The sequence below is a fragment of the Cygnus atratus genome, chromosome 5, assembly GCF_013377495.2.
Source record: "Cygnus atratus isolate AKBS03 ecotype Queensland, Australia chromosome 5, CAtr_DNAZoo_HiC_assembly, whole genome shotgun sequence".
Lineage (NCBI taxonomy): Eukaryota > Metazoa > Chordata > Aves > Anseriformes > Anatidae > Cygnus > Cygnus atratus.
The window spans coordinates 17,261,945-17,283,102 of record NC_066366.1 but is presented as its reverse complement, the minus strand read 5'-3'; the positions used below and the strand labels follow the sequence as shown (position 1 = coordinate 17,283,102).

The 21,158-nt window shown below is 36.8% G+C and overlaps 1 protein-coding gene across 1 annotated transcript in view; it reads right to left on the bottom strand.

Annotated features, from left to right (window-relative positions):
- The window catches only part of SHANK2 (SH3 and multiple ankyrin repeat domains 2), a 307,767-nt gene that overhangs the window by 263,159 nt on the left and 23,450 nt on the right, over positions 1-21,158 (bottom strand). The window contains exon 9 of the mRNA XM_035552219.1: positions 3,163-3,229. Within this exon, the coding sequence (XP_035408112.1) occupies positions 3,163-3,229 (67 nt within the window). The remainder of the gene's footprint in view (positions 1-3,162; positions 3,230-21,158) is intronic.

Sequence of the window (21,158 nt, the reverse complement as noted above, 5' to 3'; positions counted from 1 at the left end):
ATACAATTGTCAGACAAAGGTGGAATAGATAACGAGTGATAGACCCAGTACTTAAGCATGCAAATATATTTATGTAGAGCTCTTATGGACTAGTGCATTGAGATGTAGTGCTCCTGCTGCTGGCACGCTGCAGTCTCATCCCATTACTGCATATGCAGCAGTCTCCTCCTCCTGTGGAAAGGCTGAGCTATGATCTCTGCCACTGAACAAAGCAGCTCATTCACGGCAATGCATGGCACAGGACCATGAATCATAAGCATTACATTACTGCTGTTAGATCCCTATAATTGCAATTTTGGCAACAACACTTGAAACAGCTTTGTGACTACTGACAAACTGGAAGACACCCACATAATACCTTCTGCATTGAAAGTACAAGTGACTTCCTACTGCAATAGCTTGGGACAACAAAATTATCTAAGAATAATGTTAATTAGCGCATGTCAAAACAGATGGACACTGATAATGTAGTTCCTCACTGTGTAAGATTAGAGATTTCAAGCAAATATTATTTTCTAAATTTCAGATACTTCAGTTTGAGAAATGTAAAAATTTGTTTCTGTCAACAGATAAAAAATAACTGTTCTTGAAACTACTAAGTTAGGTCCAGTTTCCAGCTATTCTAGCCAGTTAAAATTTTCCCATCCTCAAGATGACACACTTAGGAAAGCAGGTAGATTCATTCTGAAAAAAATATTATTGCTATTTCTATTAATTTGTTGCATAATAGGCTTCCATTTTAAAAGTATCTATAGCTAAAGATACTGTATGACGATCACTAAAAGTCAAAATATTAGGTCAGAAATCTTCCAAGAGCAATGTGGACGTTCTTTCCAATACATCACCAACCCCTCTGCCAACAAATGCTTTTGTGAATAATCACAAATATCGTCAACAATTTTACTATTAAATGATTGAATACCACATCATCTACCATCTAAAACTTCCATAGGAAAAGGGGACACACACAGTTGTATATATTCCAAAGAATTTCCCAAAGTTGTAGCTTATTGATTATTAAATAGGTCTAAAATAACAATGAGGCTTTATGAACTCATTTAATATCAAAATTCAATACCTAACCAAAAATACACTTCTGAAAGTGTATTTCATGAAAAATTGAAGCTTTAGGATACTTCTCTAGCTCTTTGCTATTTCTTGCCACTCCGTTGCCTCTGTGCTCTAAGAAGGTGCATTAATCAAAAGTTGTATGTTGGAATACATCCAAAACTACAGGAATATAGCAGATAAACAGACTGGTAAGGTAAGTAAAAGTCAAGTTTTTGAAGTTGAAATGGTGAACATAGTTTTGCACATTCTTCATTATGCTAGCTATCAGGTTTTCTGCTCAGGATATTGTTCTTTGATTCATTTATTTTTAATTTGGGAAACATTCAAGAAATAGATAGTTTGATGCATTCAGTTCTGCCTAAAGCAACAGCCATGTGGTTATCATTTCTTTCCTGAACTAAGTCTCACCAATCTACTTTTTAACTACATTCCAATTTCTCTTATACATTAACACAACTTGGAAATGGCACCGGTCAGGGGGAAGGAGAAGCACTATAAAACTGAACAGTCAGAGAGGAATGACTTCAGCATGAATATGGCTTTATGCAATCTGACTTAGAGGCTACAGTCAGTAAGTGTACTGTGAGCATTACTTACATTTTACAGTTACTTATGCCAAAAGCGTACACATAGTTAACACCAGCAAGTCATTCCTTCACTAGACTTTTTTTTTTCCTTGTACATAACTATTTTTAAGAGAAAAAATGCACTTAGAAAAACAAAATGCAATACTTTGCATTGTCTATGTGCAGCACTTTTTCTGCACTGGCTGTACAGGCAAGCCAAAAAAACAAGAACTAGCACAGCAGAAATAATGAGGACCATTTGAATCTAAGCAATCTTTTCCTTTCACTTCAAGATCATCAAAAAGTTTTTAAAATCATTAGCCATATGTAAAAATAGACACGAAGATTCTTACCATATTAGGAATAGCTGGTTCATTTCTAAGTTAACTGTTTACATCAGACTATTTATAAATACAGAAGGAAGATATCTTATATGGAAAGGAACTATCCCACTATGTCAGGTAAAAATCTGACAAACTCACTATGAACTGCAGAAACATAACTTTTATGCAAAACTTTTATGCAATTTCTTCAGTTCTCTCAAAGCATACTGCAAAGAATTAAAAGTATCACAATGCTACTAGAATTCACATTATTGTGCCAAATTTTAAACTATGTCCCTGCAGAGCATGTGGAACTAGGCAGGGAAAGAGAAGAGAGACCTTAATCAAGAACAGTTCTTTCACAGTCCTATGTTGTATGTGAGCTGACCTTGTTTTCCACATAAATTAAACACTAACAAGTCTTAGACATACATCATCGAGTTAAATTGGTGCAGACAACTATATAGACCCTCCTACTTCACAATGAATGCCTTTTTTAGAGCAACTTCAGGATGTTCCTACACAGTTTTATTTGACTTCAGTTAAAGGATTTAAATTCATTTTAATTAAACTGGGTTAGAAATCACTTTTTTGAAATTTTTGTTTTAATGGCAAAACACGCTACGTAAAAAGTTCTTTAAATAACCTTAAGTTTTTTTTTGTTGTTGTTGTTAATAGACTTTAATGCCTGTCATTTGGAACTGCTCTAGACTTAATCCAGTCTCACACACCACCCTCACTGAGGGGAAAAGATTTTATAGGTAATAGTTTCTGCCATATATGTCTTCAATTCCAGAGAAGCATCTTAATCTTCTTCTGACCAATTATTTGTACTCAAGAGCTTCTCTGGGACGATGCAAAAGTTCAAAACAGCTTGCAGGAGCCAATTTAGCTCTGCTTCATATGGACACGTATTTAATCTGTTAGAAACTGGCTAATTCATACTCACAAAACATCTATGACTTGCATTATTTCAAATTTATATCAAAATTACTTTTTTTTTTCAGAGCATATTTTGAAAACATTTAATCTTTTTCTCCTGCCTGTGTTTTTTTAAGGAAAAGTTACTTTTAAAATCTTCCTGAAACAATACTGTCACTAGCCCTGTAATCATATCGCACATTGAATGATATTTAACTTCTTTATAAAATCTTGGTTTTAAAATGTATAACATTTTCAGTGTTTTCAAATATTTTGCTTACCAATATCAGCTTCCCTGTGGTTCTTGATATATTCAGCGAGCTCAAAATTTCCCGCTATTATAGCCACCTGAAGGATTGCAAAATAGTTACCATTAATATACTGTCATAATTTAAGTAGAAAAATATGTATGTTACATTATTTACAAACAACACATATATTTTCATTTTGCAGAATGGAGTAACTGTTTGCTTCTTGGACATTTCCACTTCCATTCTGCTACTACTGTACACAATGCATTTCTGAAGCAATGCTAAGAAATGATATCACAACCTAGCAAAAGCAGCATGACAAGTCCCCCAGTTACCCATTTGCTAAGGCTGCTGTGCTCATGGAAGTCTCAGGTGACCGCTAGAAGAGCTATGGAGCTTTTCATGTTGTGGCAGTCAAAATCAGCAGTGAACATTAAATACAGCATTTCCAGTGCTCTCAGCACTATACTGATGTGTGGAGAATTGCCCAATGGCAGGCTGTGGTATGTTCAAGATATATTTTTTTCCTTTAATTGCTTCTGCCTTGCTCCTTACCTGAACAATAAAGCAGGAGCTGCAGTGCAATGTACATGGATAATCAGGAAGGAAATACCAAAAACTACGAGTAGACAAGTATCACCAAGACAGCAAAGATGACTACAAAGGAGAAACTGCAAAAGTTTATGCATATATATAGAATTTAAAGTATTTTAATAACTATACTTCTAAAATAATCATTTTCTTTTTCATGTATTTCCTGACCGCTACAGATGTGTAACTGTCTATTCCAAGTTCTCATCTAAATGAACTCAAAAAGAGAAACAACTCCAGTGGATATGAGGAAGGTGATTTGCTTATACTCCTGCTATCTCCTCCTTTTTTCTCCTCCTTCTCCTATTTTGCCCTGGATATTCAGCATTTCCTTTTTCTGCATCCATTTTGCAGCTTTCTTTCCACCCAGTGTCACTGTGGCTTTCCTGATGTTGGTAACAGGGATAAGCTGGGCTCACCTTTCCCACTGGAGCTTCTGCATAAATAGGGTGCATGCAAAAAGCAAAAACAAATGAAAAAAAAAAAAGGCAAAAAACAAAAACACCTTATATAAGGACTCCCCTGGATATAGGGCTACTGTCAATCGTGAGAAATGATAGAAAATCTCAGGAAAATTCTGAACTCATTACCAAGAAAGATTATCTGCTCATCTGAACCACTCCACAAATCTCAGGGATGAAGAATAATAAAAAGGAAGAAATGTTCTTAGGGAGGTGTATGAGGTACAGTTAACAACAGTAATATTTTTTAATATAAGTTTATTTTTGCTCTCACTGAAGCAAATTTCTTTGAAGGGCCAATTCTATTTACTATTAACTGAAACAAAATAATATCGAAGTCCTCAAAAATGAAGACTATATACAAGCAACAAGATACAGACAGAAAATATTGACTATTATGTATGTAAGAGTTTTCAAATCTGCTTTAAATGGTAGACTTGGTCATGTTCAGTACATCTATTTCATTTAAAATAAAAATACTTCTACATATTTTCTTTGCTTTTTCTTCTGCACTGATTATTTATACTATGCCTCATTGTGCCATTAGTGCATCTTGTGCAGGCCTCAGAGTAGATTTACATATATCCTACTGCAGTGTTGGAACAGGTCTCATTAAAATGCAGTCTATTGATTATTAGCTATTGACTATGCAGTCTAATGACTATTAGCTGCAGGAATGGGTAACTCTCTTAGAAAAGTGAACTCACTGCAAAACTTATAAATAAAAATAGATGGGGATTGTTGACAGTCAGATTATTATGTTATTCTCCATTTTACAGTCCTTCTGGTGAGTTCATTTTAAAGCATTTCTTTAGATCTGGAACTCCCATTGTATGGCAGTCCTTAAGACTCAAGCCATCACACATGAAACCTTTCTGTATGCAGTCCTAGAAATCTTTGCAAAAGGACACAGATCCAAATAAATGTTTTCAAATACAGTGGAGTAATCTCTGATTTAGCTCTTGGTCTTAAGCAAGCAGAAGTTGGTTTAACGAGAGACAGGCTGATTTAGTTCAGATTGTAAAGTCTACTGGCTAGTAAAGTACAAGCAAGCCTTCAAAAAATTACCATGTTTTAAGAATAATACAGTATCAGAATGACTTTCTATTTAAATTTTTTTAAGCTTTACTTGGTATCAGTTGAACATAGAATTTATCATATTTATGTCCTGAATCCAAGGTGTCTGATCCCCTGCTCTCATCCCCCCCCCCCCCTTCATACTACTACTTTCAGGTTCTGCTGTTTTTCTTTGTGAATTGTTTATTTCGTTACAAAATTCTCTCCAACATAAAGGGTAAATATAGCAATTAAGTTTGTTTCTCATTTCAAGAGTATGTATGATAGCACAAACCCTATTCCATATTTATACAGCTCCTAGCAGTTATACTTAATAGGTATATACTCGTGTTTTAAAATAATCTTCAGCAGACAGCTGAGTGCAGCATGTGCAATATAATAATTTTCATCTTTTAAATAATTGACCCACATACAATACCACCACACTTACTAGTGACAATCATGTAATTATTTTCTGATTACAATATTAAAAGCAATGAAATGTTTTGCTTTGGGCACTTCTCAGCTGTGTTACATCTACATCTTGAGTCTTGCGAGCAAAATGCGTTAGTATGAATCAATAATGCTGGTTCTAATCAATCCCACTTCTGTTTTAAGACTGCAGTTGACTCAGATGTATCATAAGATTTCTGCATGACATAATATCTGCAAAGATCAGGGAGGTCAGACAGAGTTAGATTGATATGGTGGAGCATTGCCACCTCATCACCAATAGCGATAATTATCCATCTGAAAATTAGTACTTTAACCATTAGTCAGAACACCTTTATTCCAGGAACTACTCATGAAAAAAAATCTGCTTCTCAGCATGGATAATGTATCAGAATCTGGCCCCCAGCCTTCGCTGCCCAGCTTCTGAAGTGTAACTCAGGATTCTCCTTGGCCAATGGCATTATGTAAGTAACAATAAAGTTGTTCAAAAACACCTGTTTAACCTCACATTCTGCAGCCTGCCACATAAAAGCAACATTTGTGTATACATAAGGGGTTTCTTTACATTTTAAGCAAGCAATAGTACTTTTCGTCAGCATACAAAATTCAGGCAGGGAATTGAGCAGTGACAGGCAGCTTGCTAGACAGCCACCATGTTACTCAAATGAAAGAATTTTTGATACAGAGAAGATTTTAAAACTCAAGTATAAACATGCTGTTCAAGTGATAATCACATTTTATTGCTTGAAAAAAAGATAGTACCAGATAGCTGACAGACAGCTTGACAGATAATTGTTTCTGAATCAAGCACTAGATTCAGCAAGCTCAAGGTATCATCTCTTTCAATTCAATTTATTTCAATTCAGTAAAAACACGATGTAAAATTCTAACAGCAAAAATGAAGGCAAGTATGTTAAGATCTAAAGAAAGCAAGAAAAAGTAAAAAAGTACAAATATTTCTTGGCATAAAGTCAATGTACTTCACTAGAATTTGATGGGTAAAGAGTGTGGGAGAAAGTGACGTCAGTGAAAAATCTGAAAGATACAAAATTATATTCATTCAATTTTTACAGTTGCAAACTATAAAACACAGCAGCCAACACCTGTTTCCTACCAAAATTTGTCTTGAACCAAAGTTCTAGTTTGTTCAGACAAACCTGTTAATGTGAATTCATTAGGACAAGTTAATGGTCTCCACAAGATTAAAGCAAAGGGCTTCAGCTAGTTCAAATTTAATCCAAATTAAAGTGGTGCAATATCTTTTGATGAAGATAAAAACTAGAGTGAAAAGTAATTGGAAATCTGTAATGGTACTGAATTGCATTGTACTTTAGAACAAAAATACTAATGTAACTTTACAAAAAAAAATGGAGTTTGGTACTCTACACACTTGATAATTTACGTGTTTTCAGATAGCCTTATTTTGCTTGCAAGGATGTTCTGCAGTCAAGTGCTAGATTTCTACTTGGCAAGTAATGGCAGGGAAGAAGTTTTGTTTGTTTTTTGAGGGTCACAAAACTTCTCTTCTTGGCAGTGAAAAGGCAGAACAAGCAGCAAAACTACTGAGAAAGTTTCTTCCAATTCCAGTGGGAATTGGATTGCAGTCATCAAAATGCATCACATGCATGTTTCCAGACATGAAATATTACCATGAAAGTCTGGAGCTAGCACTTTATAACTAGAGGCTATCTACAGGTTCAGTTATGCTGAAGCTTCAAAAATTGCAGCTTTTTAAAAACAGCATATACAGCAGTCTTACGATATTTCAGGTTCATGTCCTTAGTAAAACTATCCTGCAAAACTTGATAAAGCCTGGTTACTGCATTTTCTCAAAAAGTCACTCATCTACAATTTTCACTAAAACCTGTATTTTTTGCCCTATTTTTAAAGTGTATATTTACTTTGCATTGGCTCCAGAATCAGAAAGGCTGCACCTGCAGCATCCCAGCATGGTGTCAATCAAAGTCCAGCTAAAAAGCACGATTAAGTAGTTCAAGTGCAGTGCTTTCAGATCCAAAGTAGGATCTTTATCTGCTGCACTGACATTTGGTTGGGATCTCTGCCACATACTCAGCTGTACAACAGATATAACAGAAACTCTCTTGGTTTTCATATCATCATTAGAGGCAATCTTATATGAAAGGCAGTAACCAAAGTGAACCATTTATCAGCTCCCTCCCCTCCAAGTTTAACCTACCACACTAAGAATGTTGATATAGACACCTAATTATTTTCTAACTACATTTGATTACACACATGGCTAACCTGAATAAATACATACCCTTACAACAGGGGAGTGAGCAGAAACTAACACTAAGCCTGAAGACCTATCAGAGTAGGAGGTAACTCACAAAATAAAAGAAAGTAGGGCAAACCCATGCAGATAGAATGGCAGTATCATCTCCTACTTCCATGACGCCCTGTCTTCATAATGTCACCGTAACAAAATGTTAATGGAGTCACCGAAACAGGTCATAGCAGAGTTGCACTCAGACTGCTGTGAAGCACCAGGCCATGGGGTTCATGACCCCCTGGGCAAGGCAGCCAAGCGGAGCTGAGAGCCGGCTGTTACTGTCAGGGGGTATGCAGAGCAGAGCGTGACCAACAGCTGTATGTTTACACTGATATTTGCTTTGCCTTGGGAGAAGCAAAGCTTGTTACAGTACCCCATCGTCTCTCTGTCTCACAAACAGATGTTTCTTTTCAAACCCAACTGGTTACGGTGGCTTACTGTGTGTCATGCCAGGCAATCCCAGATGCTCTGTCACCAATTCAGTGAAGACGGGTATGATTTTAATCCACACGTGGCTAGTTGCTATGGATGGTAACTAAGTGGCAGCTCAGTGAAGCAGAAACTTGAATGAATGAAGTAGCTGCAATGTTTAGGCTGGGCTAGGGGACCAGGCAGAGGACAAGGGCACTCTGCAGCTGCTGCTCCACACAAGGACCACGCAACTGGACAAGGAGCAAAAGACTAACTGGTGAGGCACCGTTACAAGGGTACTTCTTTCTCCTGGCACAGCATTATTCTCAACTTATGGTTTTCTGGTACTCACAGTGAGGAACGTTCCCTCTGGATACAGGCAGTTTTTAGGTTGGCTTTTAGAAGTCAAGATTAAAGATTCGAGGCATATAGTTAATTCTGCTTTCTTGAATCATTTTCCCCAAAGAAATCTTGGGGAATTAAGGCAAATAAGACTACTTTGTGTATACATTGGAGACTGACAGATGCCCAGTGACAGGTTTTAGCAGGAGAAAGATTCATAAATGTTTTCAGACACTGGACTAGATAGAAGTAGCAGTACTGTCTCACAGAAGTTTCTCTTTTCAGCCTTGTAAGTGCAGTTGTCAATATATCAATTACTTACCCTCAAGCATTTAGATTTTTGGAATTGTGATTAATGCAGTGTTTATTCCTTTCGGGAAATTGGAAATTACATATACACTTTACCTGTCACTAACCTTTCACAATTGATTTTTTCTGCTCTTGAAATGTATCACAGGTAGAGATTATATTAAGTTACCGTAAGATCTTTGTAGCCTCTTAGCAAATACGATTTTAGAGCTTTATAGGTTAGTCCCTGAAAGGCAAGTGCCGTGATTAAATTACATTATTACTGTTTGGAACAAACTGCTACCCACAATAAGAAAAAAAAAAAAAAAAGGAAAGAAAAAAAGAAACTGAAGTTGTCCCCTCTTAAGCCCAGCCAATGAACTTTGACAAACTTTCTACATGGAAGTAAGGACTGCATCTCATGGTTCATTAACATTTCACTGTCATTCAAGGCTGCTGATCTTCCTTCTGCACATGCTTAAATTTCAGACCAGGCAAGACATAAAGCTTTAAAGTGCTCTGCCTAAATGGAGAATGGAGGAAGCTGTTTGGGCTGCAGCTGCAAATCACAATAAGCAGTTCACGATGAAACAGCCAGCATGCCCCACCTGCTTTTTCTCCCCCTTCTCTTTTTTTCCAGACAATTTCACTTTTCTGATGAAAGTACATTTCATTATTCTTGCCTTCAGGGCTGATGTTTCACCCTTGCATTGTCTCTGCTATCCAGCAGTGCTTGTGAAATGATGGTCTTTCAAGCAAGCTTGAAATAGCAATGAGCTCAGGTATGGTACTATACATTAAAGGAGATAGCTTTATCCCAGGACAAAAAGTGACTTTACCCAGTCTCAGGCAAGCAGGGAAAACAGATGCAACATACAGGTTTCTCTGAGGTCTTATCTATACTGTGTTGTTTCTATGCCCAGGAAGAACTGGAAGGAAAAGATGATAGAACCCTGCAACCCTGATAGAATCTTATGGACCGTGACCATAAGATTCTCCAGAAAATGGTTTACACTCAACTCACAGACTTATAAAATTATAATTTATTAAATATACCACTAAGCACTACAGTATGGTAAAAATAGAAGAAGAAACTCCATTCAGACAGCCATCACCATTATGCAATAGGATTCACAATCAGTGGAGACAGGTGAGAAATTATCACAGAATCACAGAATCGTCTAGGTTGGAAGAGACCTCCAAGACATCTAGTCCAACCTCTATCCTAACACTAACAAAACCTCCACTAAACCATATCACTAAGGGCTACATCTAAACATCTTTTAAAGACCTCCAGGGCTGGTGACTCAACCACTTCCCTGGGCAGCCCATTCCAATGCCTAACAACCCTTTCAGTAAAGAAGTTCTTCCTAATATCCAACCTAAACCTCCCCTGGTGCAACTTGAGCCCATTCCCCCTCGTCCTGTCACCAGGCACGTAGGAAAACAGACCAACCCCCACCTCTCTACAGCCTCCTTTAAGGTACGTATAGAGAGCGATGAGGTCTCCCCTGAGCCTCCTCTTCTCCAGGCTAAACAACCCCAGCTCCCTCAGCCGCTCCTCGTAAGACTTGTTCTCCAGACCCCACACCAGCTTTGTTGCCCTTCTCTGGACTCTCTCGAGCACCTCCATATCCTTCTTGTAGCGAGGGGCCCAAAAGTGAACACAGTACTCGAGGTGTGGCCTCACCAGAGCCGAGTACAGGGGGACAATCACCTCCCTAGACCTGCTGGCCACACTGCTGCTTATACAAGCCAGGATGCTGTTGGCCTTCTTGGCCACCTGAGCACACTGCTGGCTCATATTCAGCTGCCTATCAACCAGTATTCCCAGGTCCTTCTCTGCCAGGCAGCTTTCCAACCACTCATCTCCCAGCCTGTAGCGCTGCTTGGGGTTGTTGCGCCCCAGGTGCAGGACCCGGCACTTGGCCCTGTTGACCTTCATACAGTTGACCTCAGCCCATCGCTCCAGCCTATCCAGATCCTCCTGCAGAGCCTTCCTTCCCTCGAGCAGATCGACAACGCACCTAACTTGGTGTCATCTGCAAACTTACTGAGGGTGCACTCGATCCCCTCATCCAGGTCATCGATAAAGATATTAAAGAGGACTGGCCCCAGCACTGAGCCCTGGGGGACTCCACTAGTAACCGGCCTCCAACTGGATTTGGCTCCATTCACCACAACTCTTTGGGCCTGGCCATCCAGCCAGTTTTTAACCCAACGAAGCGTACGCCAGTCCAAGCCATGAGCAGCCAGTTTTTTGAGGAGAATGTTGTGGGAAACGGTGTCAAAAGCCTTACTGAAGTCAAGGTAGATCACATCCACAGCCTTCCCCTCATCCACCAAGCGCGTCACTTGGTCATAGAAGGAGATCAGGTTCGTCAAGCAGGATTTTATCACAAGGAAGTAACAGTTGGGATCACTTTCTTAACAAAGAGGCTGCCTGAATAGCTCTTCCATGTGTCTTAATTGTGACATGATTTCTTAATATTAAAAATATCAGAAATGTTGTAATTTTTAATGAGCATAAGTTTCCAGATTAAAAAAATAAAACAACAAAAAAAACACATGCCAACAACTCACTCAGTAGTTGAAATATCAAATAAGGTGTAATAATCCAACAGCATGACGATCTCTAAACCATTCTGTTATAATCATAATCTTTGGACACAGACACCTTTATAATTTGATATGAAAATATAATGGTACTTACTGTGGGGCAATGAAAAAGCAATGTAGTTCAACGTATTTCTATCATGTCCACCTGAAACAAAAGCCCTCCCCAATAAAACTAAGAGGTAAAGGCTTTTCAGAGTCTAAAGCCACTTTGAAATCTGTCACTGTGCACCATCAAATATGCAGTATTCATCCACAAGGATGTTAGAAAGTTAAATTTAGGTTAAGTGCGATGCCCTTGCTCTCATGTATGAGTGTGTATGTCCAGGCTGTACATAGCACAATGAGGTTATATTCCTGATAAACAGTGACACAAAAATCATATAGCACCCACTGCAGACTCAGAAAAAATCTTAAATTGATATGCATTAGTTGCTCTCATATACGAGCAGCATGTAGATTTTAAAACTCTCCACAGTGGTACAGATGGAGTTTGGTTTGGAAAAGCATGAAGCAATCTGCGTTCTGAATTTCTTTTCCATAGGTGTGGGAGAAAAATGTACTTATCAAGTATTACTGGTTTCTTGCCCAATTTCAGAGAGCTTTTAAAAATAATTGAATAATAAATTCTATAAATATAAAAACATATTTAAAACTAATTTTCCTTTGGAAACAGATTTTCATGTAATATCTTAGCAAAATATAACAGTTTTAGTTATTTTCAATTAAAGAAGACATTAAGAATTCAATAAAGCAAAAATTGTATTTTCTGAACCAGTTGGAAAATTCTATGCAGTTACAATAACCATATAGTCTCAAATACAAATGCTGAATAATCACGAATTCTGCATTTTACATTCCAAAAGCAAAGGGCAAAGCAGCATCCTACATTTTGCAGTAGTATAAATTACAGTTGATTCTTGAGTTTGAGGCTATAATGTTTTAAAATAAAACTTTTTTTTTTAGTTCATCTTGTTATACAATAAAACCAAATGCTTTATTAATATACTACTAATATCACTATTTCACGTTCTTTTTCTAATAGCTCTCTTGAATACATATAAAATGGATGATAAGAAACACAACCTCAAAAAGATATATATGCTTACACTATGGAGACATTTTTTTCATTTACCCTCCAAAACTTTTTATTAAAAGTAATCAGTTTTGAAGTTGACATATAATACATATAATTAGAAATATGTCAGAAGCACATTACTACTTTGAGAATTTTATAATTGCGTATTATTTTGTATAGATAAGGTAATAATATTTTTCTGAGAATATATGAGTTGTAAAAGGTTTTACTCGAATTGAGAAAGTTTTAAAATATTGGAATTTAAAGTTTTATTTCAGATATAATACTATTTTCAAGTTTCAGTAAAACTCATTGAAATAAGATGTGTAAGATATACATAGAATAAGCAAAGCAGAAAAAATTAATATTATTTTCTTTAAATAGTAGTCAGTAAAGATTTATATTAAGTTCAGGAATAGCCTACATCTCTGCCAGAACAATAAAAAGCTGGCAGTTTTTCTAAAATCACTCTATAGTAATGTTACTAAAGAATATAAGTAAAAAAAAATTGTACTCAGCATTTTCATACATGTTTTTTTCCTGGACAGAAAATAATTCTTAACTGTTGTAATTATATAATGTAATACAAGAACAATATTTTCCATTTTGAAAGGAACTAACTTTGTATATTAATATATCTCTTGTCCAGTAGATGGCAAAATATCAGCAAGTCACCTTCAATTTTCTTGAAATTTGCTTAATTTAAGCCCCAAAGTACAGTACATTTTTTCTTTTTCCTTCTAGTTGCTGCTTTCTATTTCATTGGAGAGCAGGATTAGCTTTACCTTTTGGATGTTTTCTGTATATTATCTGCTTGAAAGACAATTTCATCTTCATCAGCTCTTGATACAACAAAGCACAATAATGTTACTATCCTTTAAATAGTCCTTTGAAGACAGTTTCTTCACCACTGAAATTTTTTTCTCCAAAAGCATGCTGCCGCTACTGTTCCCAAATTTGCCAGCACATGTTAGCATACTGTGTACAAAAATCTCTTAGCAACAATATCTTAGTGTCTAACATTTTCCTTCTTCCAACTATGATTCATGGAGCCATCTGTAGTCAGATATTGACATGCAGTATCTTAAAATAGATACCTTGCATTTGCTCAACAACTAGTTTTAGCAGCTGAAAATATAAATTATGGGAAAGGGCCAATATTTCTTTGAGGCTCTTCATCATTCCCTTGATCATTTTAGCACTGTTTAAACAAAGATTTGCCACGATCACATCGCCTCAGTATTAAGGTCACAGCATTGTGCTTTCCATAGCGCAGCAGCATGAAGTTCTGCTGTGCTGGGTGCAGTCCTTTACATATGCCCTCAAAGCTCTCTCTGTAGCAGCCTGGGTGAGAGCCACCTGGTGACCTGACTCGGTTAATATTAATCAAAGACAAGACTTTAAAACTGTAAAGTATTGCTACATTAAGATCTAAGCTTTTTTTTTTTTTTTTTTTTTTTTTAAACACTCTTGGAACCTAAGCCTCATGGAAAATGTCCTACAACAGGTGGAAAAAGCTCAGCATCTGACTAGGCAATAACAAAAATCTTTTGCAGCATCAGTAATGTAGGGAATGCAAAGATATCCTGAACCTCACTAAGGGAATGCAATAAAAATTACAACCATAGCTTCTTGAGCAGTGTTTTTGCTTCCTGAAACTCTTAGAAAGTTGTTTGTTTTTGTTTTTTTAGAAGGGAAAGCATCTTGTTTTCAGCTACAGCAAATTGCAAGAATTATCTATCAGTAGCTAAAGATTTTGCGGTTATTTGTTGCAATGCAGTGTGCAGTTTCATATAACTTAAAAGAATTGCATGGTGCTAAAATTAAGTAATGTTATTAAATGAAATTATATTAAGTGGAATATATCATATAGAAAGAGTTGATAGTATGGTTTTGAGCAAAAATCTTGAGCAAAATGGGAGGAATACAATTCCATACCAGGGAAATGAAACAGTATTAACAACTTCAAGGAACTAGGATTTTACCATAAAGATTTTTGTGTAATTGAAATTTAAAAAACAATCAAATATTCAGTTACACAACAATGGGCATCCAAATACATATGTACTTAGCTGGGTATTATCAAAAAAGTACACTGCAAGCATAACACTATCAGTACATTTTCATTGCTAAAGTTCTGGGTTTGCTTGCAGATTTTACAGTCCCTCTGGGTCTTTGGTAATACACTCAGTAGCCATGAAACACTGCCAGAGTTGACAAGCACAGTGATTTCAAGTCAAAATTAAAAGAAGGCTATTACACTAACCAACCTTACTTTGGTCTTTCTTTGTCCTGCAGTGCTGTCTTAGCCAGGGCTCTATACTGGCTGGATACCTAAAGTGCCTTTAGGCAGCCAAGCTCATTTTCAAGTAACCTTAATATGATTTAAAAAGTAGAATGTGTATTTTACTGTACACTGTCCTTTCATGAAGATACACAGCCATGTTCTTAAAACTTAACTGCTCTTACTCATGAATAAGCCATGCCTGAATACCCTCAGATTAAGCTAAGCTTGCATGGACAGCAAGATAAAAAATGTAAGTCCTTTCCTCACAACTTGCAGGCAAATCACTTCTAAATTATCTCACTCTCTCAGCTTTGAAATGCAAACTTAACTCCTATGACAAAAGGATCCCGTGTTATGCAAGAAGTAGCTTGCCAGGAAGAGTTGACTTGCCCGTGTATTCAGTTCAACAAAAGTTACCATGAAACATGTCAGGCAGCAAAAACGAACATGCTGGTGAATTCATCCCAGGCTCAACTTCCCTGCTTCACATCACTCTTTTATTACCTTCTATTTCCTTAGATGAGAAATAACTAATATTTTTAGGTTACCCTGCTTTACACAGACTGTGGTAAGCCTCCTCCTCAGTCACTACATGTATTAGGAAATTTAATGTTTATTTCTATACTAAAAGCAGGAAAAAATTACATCTTTTTTTCTGCTTCTCTGCTAAAAAGCCATCCATCAAGTTGTTCTCAAGGAAGATGCACTTTTCTAAGCTTGTGTTTTAATAATTAATATGAGAAGGAAAAAGCAGACAGTATGATACACACGTTTACAATTACAGACTCATTCCACATGAAAATCTAGCTCAGGCTGGAAAGAGCCATCAGAAGCCAGTTATTGCATAATCCCCATTACTGCTACATGGGTGAGCGGCAATTCCAAAGAAGTACTTATTAAAAGCAGATAAAGCCAGGTTGCAGCATCAGATGAATTAGATAAGGCACAGACAGTAATAAAATTGACTTAATTTTCTTTTTTTTTTCTTCTCCAATAATATGTTAAATCAGAAAGCCATGAAATGCAATCTTCTTCTGTAGAAGCTTTTTAGAAAAAGACTGAGAAAGTATGCTGTGTGCTGGAATTTGCTTTCCTTGAAATCACAGTAAACACTGGGTTATGTAAAAAATGCAGCTGAAGTGTGGACAGGTGTGCCCTGCTGTAGGGTGCAAGCTTTCACCTCTGAACGCAGGCCTGCCTCACAGAAAAGGCAAAATTAGTGGTTACTTCCCAAAATACTTTCAGAAAAAAATGTCTTCCTACTCAGAGTAGGCAAGAGATACTGCTATTTCACAGTGAAAACTGCTTATGAGATTCAGTTCTGCAAACAGCGCTGTTTAATAACACAGTGTTGTTTAAACTGCTACCCAAATGGACAAAAACGCTTTTTGAAAGCCCTTAGGACAAAATGCACCGAGCTAATAAAATACGGTGATTATTTTATCTAATACATTTGGTGGATTCATTCCAAACTCAATGGGTTATCCAGAACAAAACCTCTGGAAACAGTAGCCTAGTAAAAGGTTAAAAAAAAAAAAAAAAAAAAAAAAAAAAAAGTAAAAGTAGCCAGTGCTGATGGGAACGGACATGGGACTGCAGCGTATGCCAACTGCTCATCACGAGCACTGTCTTCAAAATGGCAGTGCAACAAGATGCACAGTTTGTCCTAAAGGCACAGACCCTTCCTTTTTATAAGCAGCAAGGACTCACTCGGATATTACCAGAAATTAACGCTGAATAGCCTGTATATTCCTGCAAAAGCAAGAGATCACACCAGCACATTACCTGTCCATCAATCATAACCATTAATCGGTATTTGCAGGTCTGATGTGCCCGTGATCTCAGTCAAGAGCTGTGCTCAGCTGGGTGGATACAAAACCAAAAGGTCATCATTGCCCTGAAATGCAAGCTAAGTTGTGACAATCCATTCGGATACAAGCACACAGAGGAGAACAGCAGGACATGGCTGGGCATCCTGGCAGAAGTAGCCTCAGCCCAAGAGGTGGAGAAATTTCTCTGAAATATCTAGTTCATTAGCATCAACTAATTCAATCAGTGTCACTAGGGCTTTTACATACAGACTATAGCGGCACACAAAATCTAATAATGTACTAGGTATTTAATAGAGAAACTGAATAGTATTAACATCTCAAAATAACACCATGTAACAGCAGTAAGAAAATTTTAAATGTAGTAGATTAGTGCAAGCACGCTTATCTATAGTTTGTGAAACAAATTTCCCATATGATTTATCCTTCTTTATACCACACATATTGGTCCCAGAATCAAGACGTCATAAAAGAACCACAACTCTCATTTTTTCTGCAGTTAAATCTGGAGCAGAGCCTGATATAATACACTTTTCTGTAGGAACACTGAAGGGAAAAAAAAAAAAAAAAAACCTAGCTATCTGTCACTCTCTGGATGTTTATACAGTTCCTAACATTTCCATTTCAAGACACGTAAAATCCTGGCAACGATGCAATTCGAATAAATGGACATTTTATATTAATCTTGTTCATCCTAGTCTTAGGACTAATGGTGGGTTTGGTTTTTTTGTTGTTGTTTTTACTTGGAGACAAAATCTGCTTTAAACCAATAAAAGAACAAAAACAGCTACTTATAGATAAAATAATCAAAGTATTTCCAATGACAAGATTTATTGTGCTCTTTATAGTTGCAGAAAAAAAACATGCAGAGTTGTCACAGCTGACATTTTACAAGGATAAGACAAGCTATGTGCAACTGTTCAGTTATGATCGGGCTAGTTAAGAACTTACCTTTGTTGCCTTCCTTTCCGGGATACAGTATGAATAAAATAGTAGGAGCAATATTTAAACTTGCTATCAAAATCCTATAATTAAATTAAAATTATACAGATCTGATTGCCTCTTGCAACCTCCCTCCTGACAGCTCATGGCAACTGCACTGCACTGCACACCAGTCTTGCTCGCTTGGAGCAAAAACAGGTAGTGACCCTTACAATTTAGTTTGCTTTATTTGTTCCTTTTTATAATCTAGTTTCAGCTGCTTCTCAGCTTTTTGAAGTTTATCGACTTGGTGGAAAAAAAAAAACAAACAAAAAAAAAACAGATCAGCTCCTAGCTACCTGAGGGACATGCTGTTTCCCAGTGAAATACTGCTGTGAGGGAGGACAGCTGAGGCATTTCAGCTGGACTGTCTGAGTGGGGAGAGAAAGCGCAAAGGGGAAGATAAGAGGTCTGGGATCTTTTACACAGAGCACAATACAAATCACGGACACTCCTCCAGAAGTCTGAAGCCACATTACAACTATGAAGCAACAACAGACGTTTTTTTTTCCCTCCCAAAAAGACACATTCTGTGGTATTTTTAGCATCTCCAAGCGTGGCAATATTTTGTCTTTCTCAATACAAGATAATCACATAATTTAGTTTCTTTGTGTCCCAGTTTTCAAAAGCAGCTGCAGTATCTTCAGAAGTAGGGGGCAGAAGCATCTTTGCTGCCCCAAGTTCTCAGCAGCAGTATCACATACCTCTTTGTTGTTACCAACTGTATAATAAACAAAAAAATTGATCCTTGGTAATTGTACTTCGTGTGCCGCTAAGAAGCGTCTGCCTAACAGCTTGTCAATGCTTCAAAACTGACAATTGCAGGAAACCTACTGGCACTTGAGGTCACCTCAAATTTGCCATTGAACGCTTTTCTCTTGGAAGTGTTACTTGGAAGAACATCCTGTATCCCAGCTATTCTCAGGAATAGTTTCATTTGGCAACATTTCCCCTAATTCTCTAACAGATACCATATCAGCACAACAAAGGCATAAATATGCTGGAGGTGATGTATGGGATTCCCAAAAAGCCTTTTTCTCAAATGAGAACATGTGTTCCTCTATAAATAGCACTTCAAGGTAAGTGATGAGAAAACGTGTCATAACTAATCATTGTTTGCATCTCAGTATATCACCATGAGACCTTTTTTTTTATTATTATTTAATAATCTCCTCTTATGAAAATAATGGTGCGTATGCATACGTCTATACGTACACATTTATTTTCAAAGGAAAAATCCATTTTTTTTCTTGTATGGTCACTTCTGTAGAGTTAAAGATGTTAAATACTTTATATTTTTTAACCATGTTAAGTCCTTGAATCTTTTCCATCAATATTTAAATATCACAAATAACGAGTAAGTGTAAATTTGAATGCATACACTTTCATGACAGAGTCTTTTACCTGTTATTTCTGTACTGCAAAACAGAATGTAACTGATCAACATCAGCAGTGGTCAAACACAAAAAATAAATAAATAAAACAACCAAAATGAGTATGAAAAAATTCAAAGATTTGACTGAAATCAGGACAAAAGCGGCAAAAAGCTTAAAGTCTGACTAATGCCAGAATGTATCATAAGCAGAGATATCTTTTTTGCCAATAACACATAATATTCAATAATGCATTGTTTGCATGGGTGTTTTAGGACAGGAATTAGGATTAAAATAAATACTTAGCAAAAAAAAGATATCCTTATCCAATTGCTATATTCTACTAACACAACAGTTACGTATTTTAACATCAAGAGAGAAAATATTTCTTTATATTTGTAAGAAGACTTTTTGAGGCACTGGACAGAGATTTTCAGTTGTAAAATTTGCTTTCTCAGAGTTTCACCCTTTCAAAAGTGTCAGAGACAAAAAATACCTGGGAGTATCTCCTATTATCTTCTTTATCCATAAATTCCATCAAAAAGAGAATTTAAAAAAATCAAAATGATAAACTAAGTAGAACTGGGTTTTGGGAAGCCATTACAGCAATATGCTGGATAAAAAAGATTATTTTTTCTGACCATTAGCAGGGCTGGGAGCATTGCATGCATTTCCACCTTGTGACATCCCCATCCTCCCTGTCTTCCCTGCTCAGACTCGCATTCTTTCATAGTCGGTCCCAACTTCCCCCTGATCTGATTTTCTTTCTCTTCTGCTCTTGAAGATGAAAAATCTCCCAAAGACCCTTATCTATTTTGCTCTTACTCAGTTCTCTCCTTCACTGACTCCCAGCCTTGGTCTCAGGCAGTCTTGCACTTTTCCACCCATCTGCAAGGTCAAGCTCTCAAGTTCCTTGTTTACTTACCCATGCCCAATTCTGCCTGTCTATATTCCCCTAGCCAGCTTCCAAATATGCAGTCTAGTTCTGGAGCCCCTGTATTTGAGTCAGACTGCAAACCATTTTACGCTGTTGTGTTATTAACATGGAGATCACTGACAGCATGCAGGGCAATTAAAGAAAACAAAACAAAACAACATAACACAACAGGGGAGATGGGGCGAGGAGAGGTGGGTCAACAGAGTTTTCAGTATGAGCAAAACAACACATGTTTTCCCTCACCCATACTCTGAAACAGCTGAATCATTTTGTTTTTCTGAACAATGCAGCCTCAGATATAAGGCATGGAAATTTTCATTTCAAATGATTCAAATCTGGCAAAAATATGAGCAATTGAAATAGATGTACAGCCAACATACTGAAAGGAACAATCCTACCTGCCGTAGCACTGGAAGAAGGCTGTTCCTCCTGCTGTCTATATACCAGCGCAATAACAGACCATGTTGATTTGGGACAGCAACGGTCAATAACAGAGTACGTCTGAGAGAGAAATCATCCTCAGGTATGACCCTAGGTGTCACTAAATGCAACCTCTGAATAGTTCTGCATATTTGAACACATATGCTTTAAAAACACTAATTATTAGCTCTATTTGCTCTAAGCTTGGAAGTGCTTTATAGCCCATATGAAAACATATGAATTATTCATATAGAGCTTCTGCTCACTAACAGAAAAAACATGATAAACAAGGTGTATGCTCACTTGAACTTGCGCAGTACAATATCAATGGCTTGTAAACACTGCAAAACTGATGATTCTGAGTTACTGGATTAATAGTTGCCAGGTAGGTAGAAATTGTTTTATATTAATCTATGAAGTCAAACTGCATGGAAAACCAAGAAGTTATGGATATTGGTAGGATATCACAGATTTTCTGAAAGAACATTTTGTCAATTTTCCAGTCCATCCCTTTGCAGCTACCACAAGACCAAGAACTAAGCTTCTGTCTATGTTTTCGGTAATAACATAGAAATACTAACATGAAAAGAACAACAACTATAATAAATAA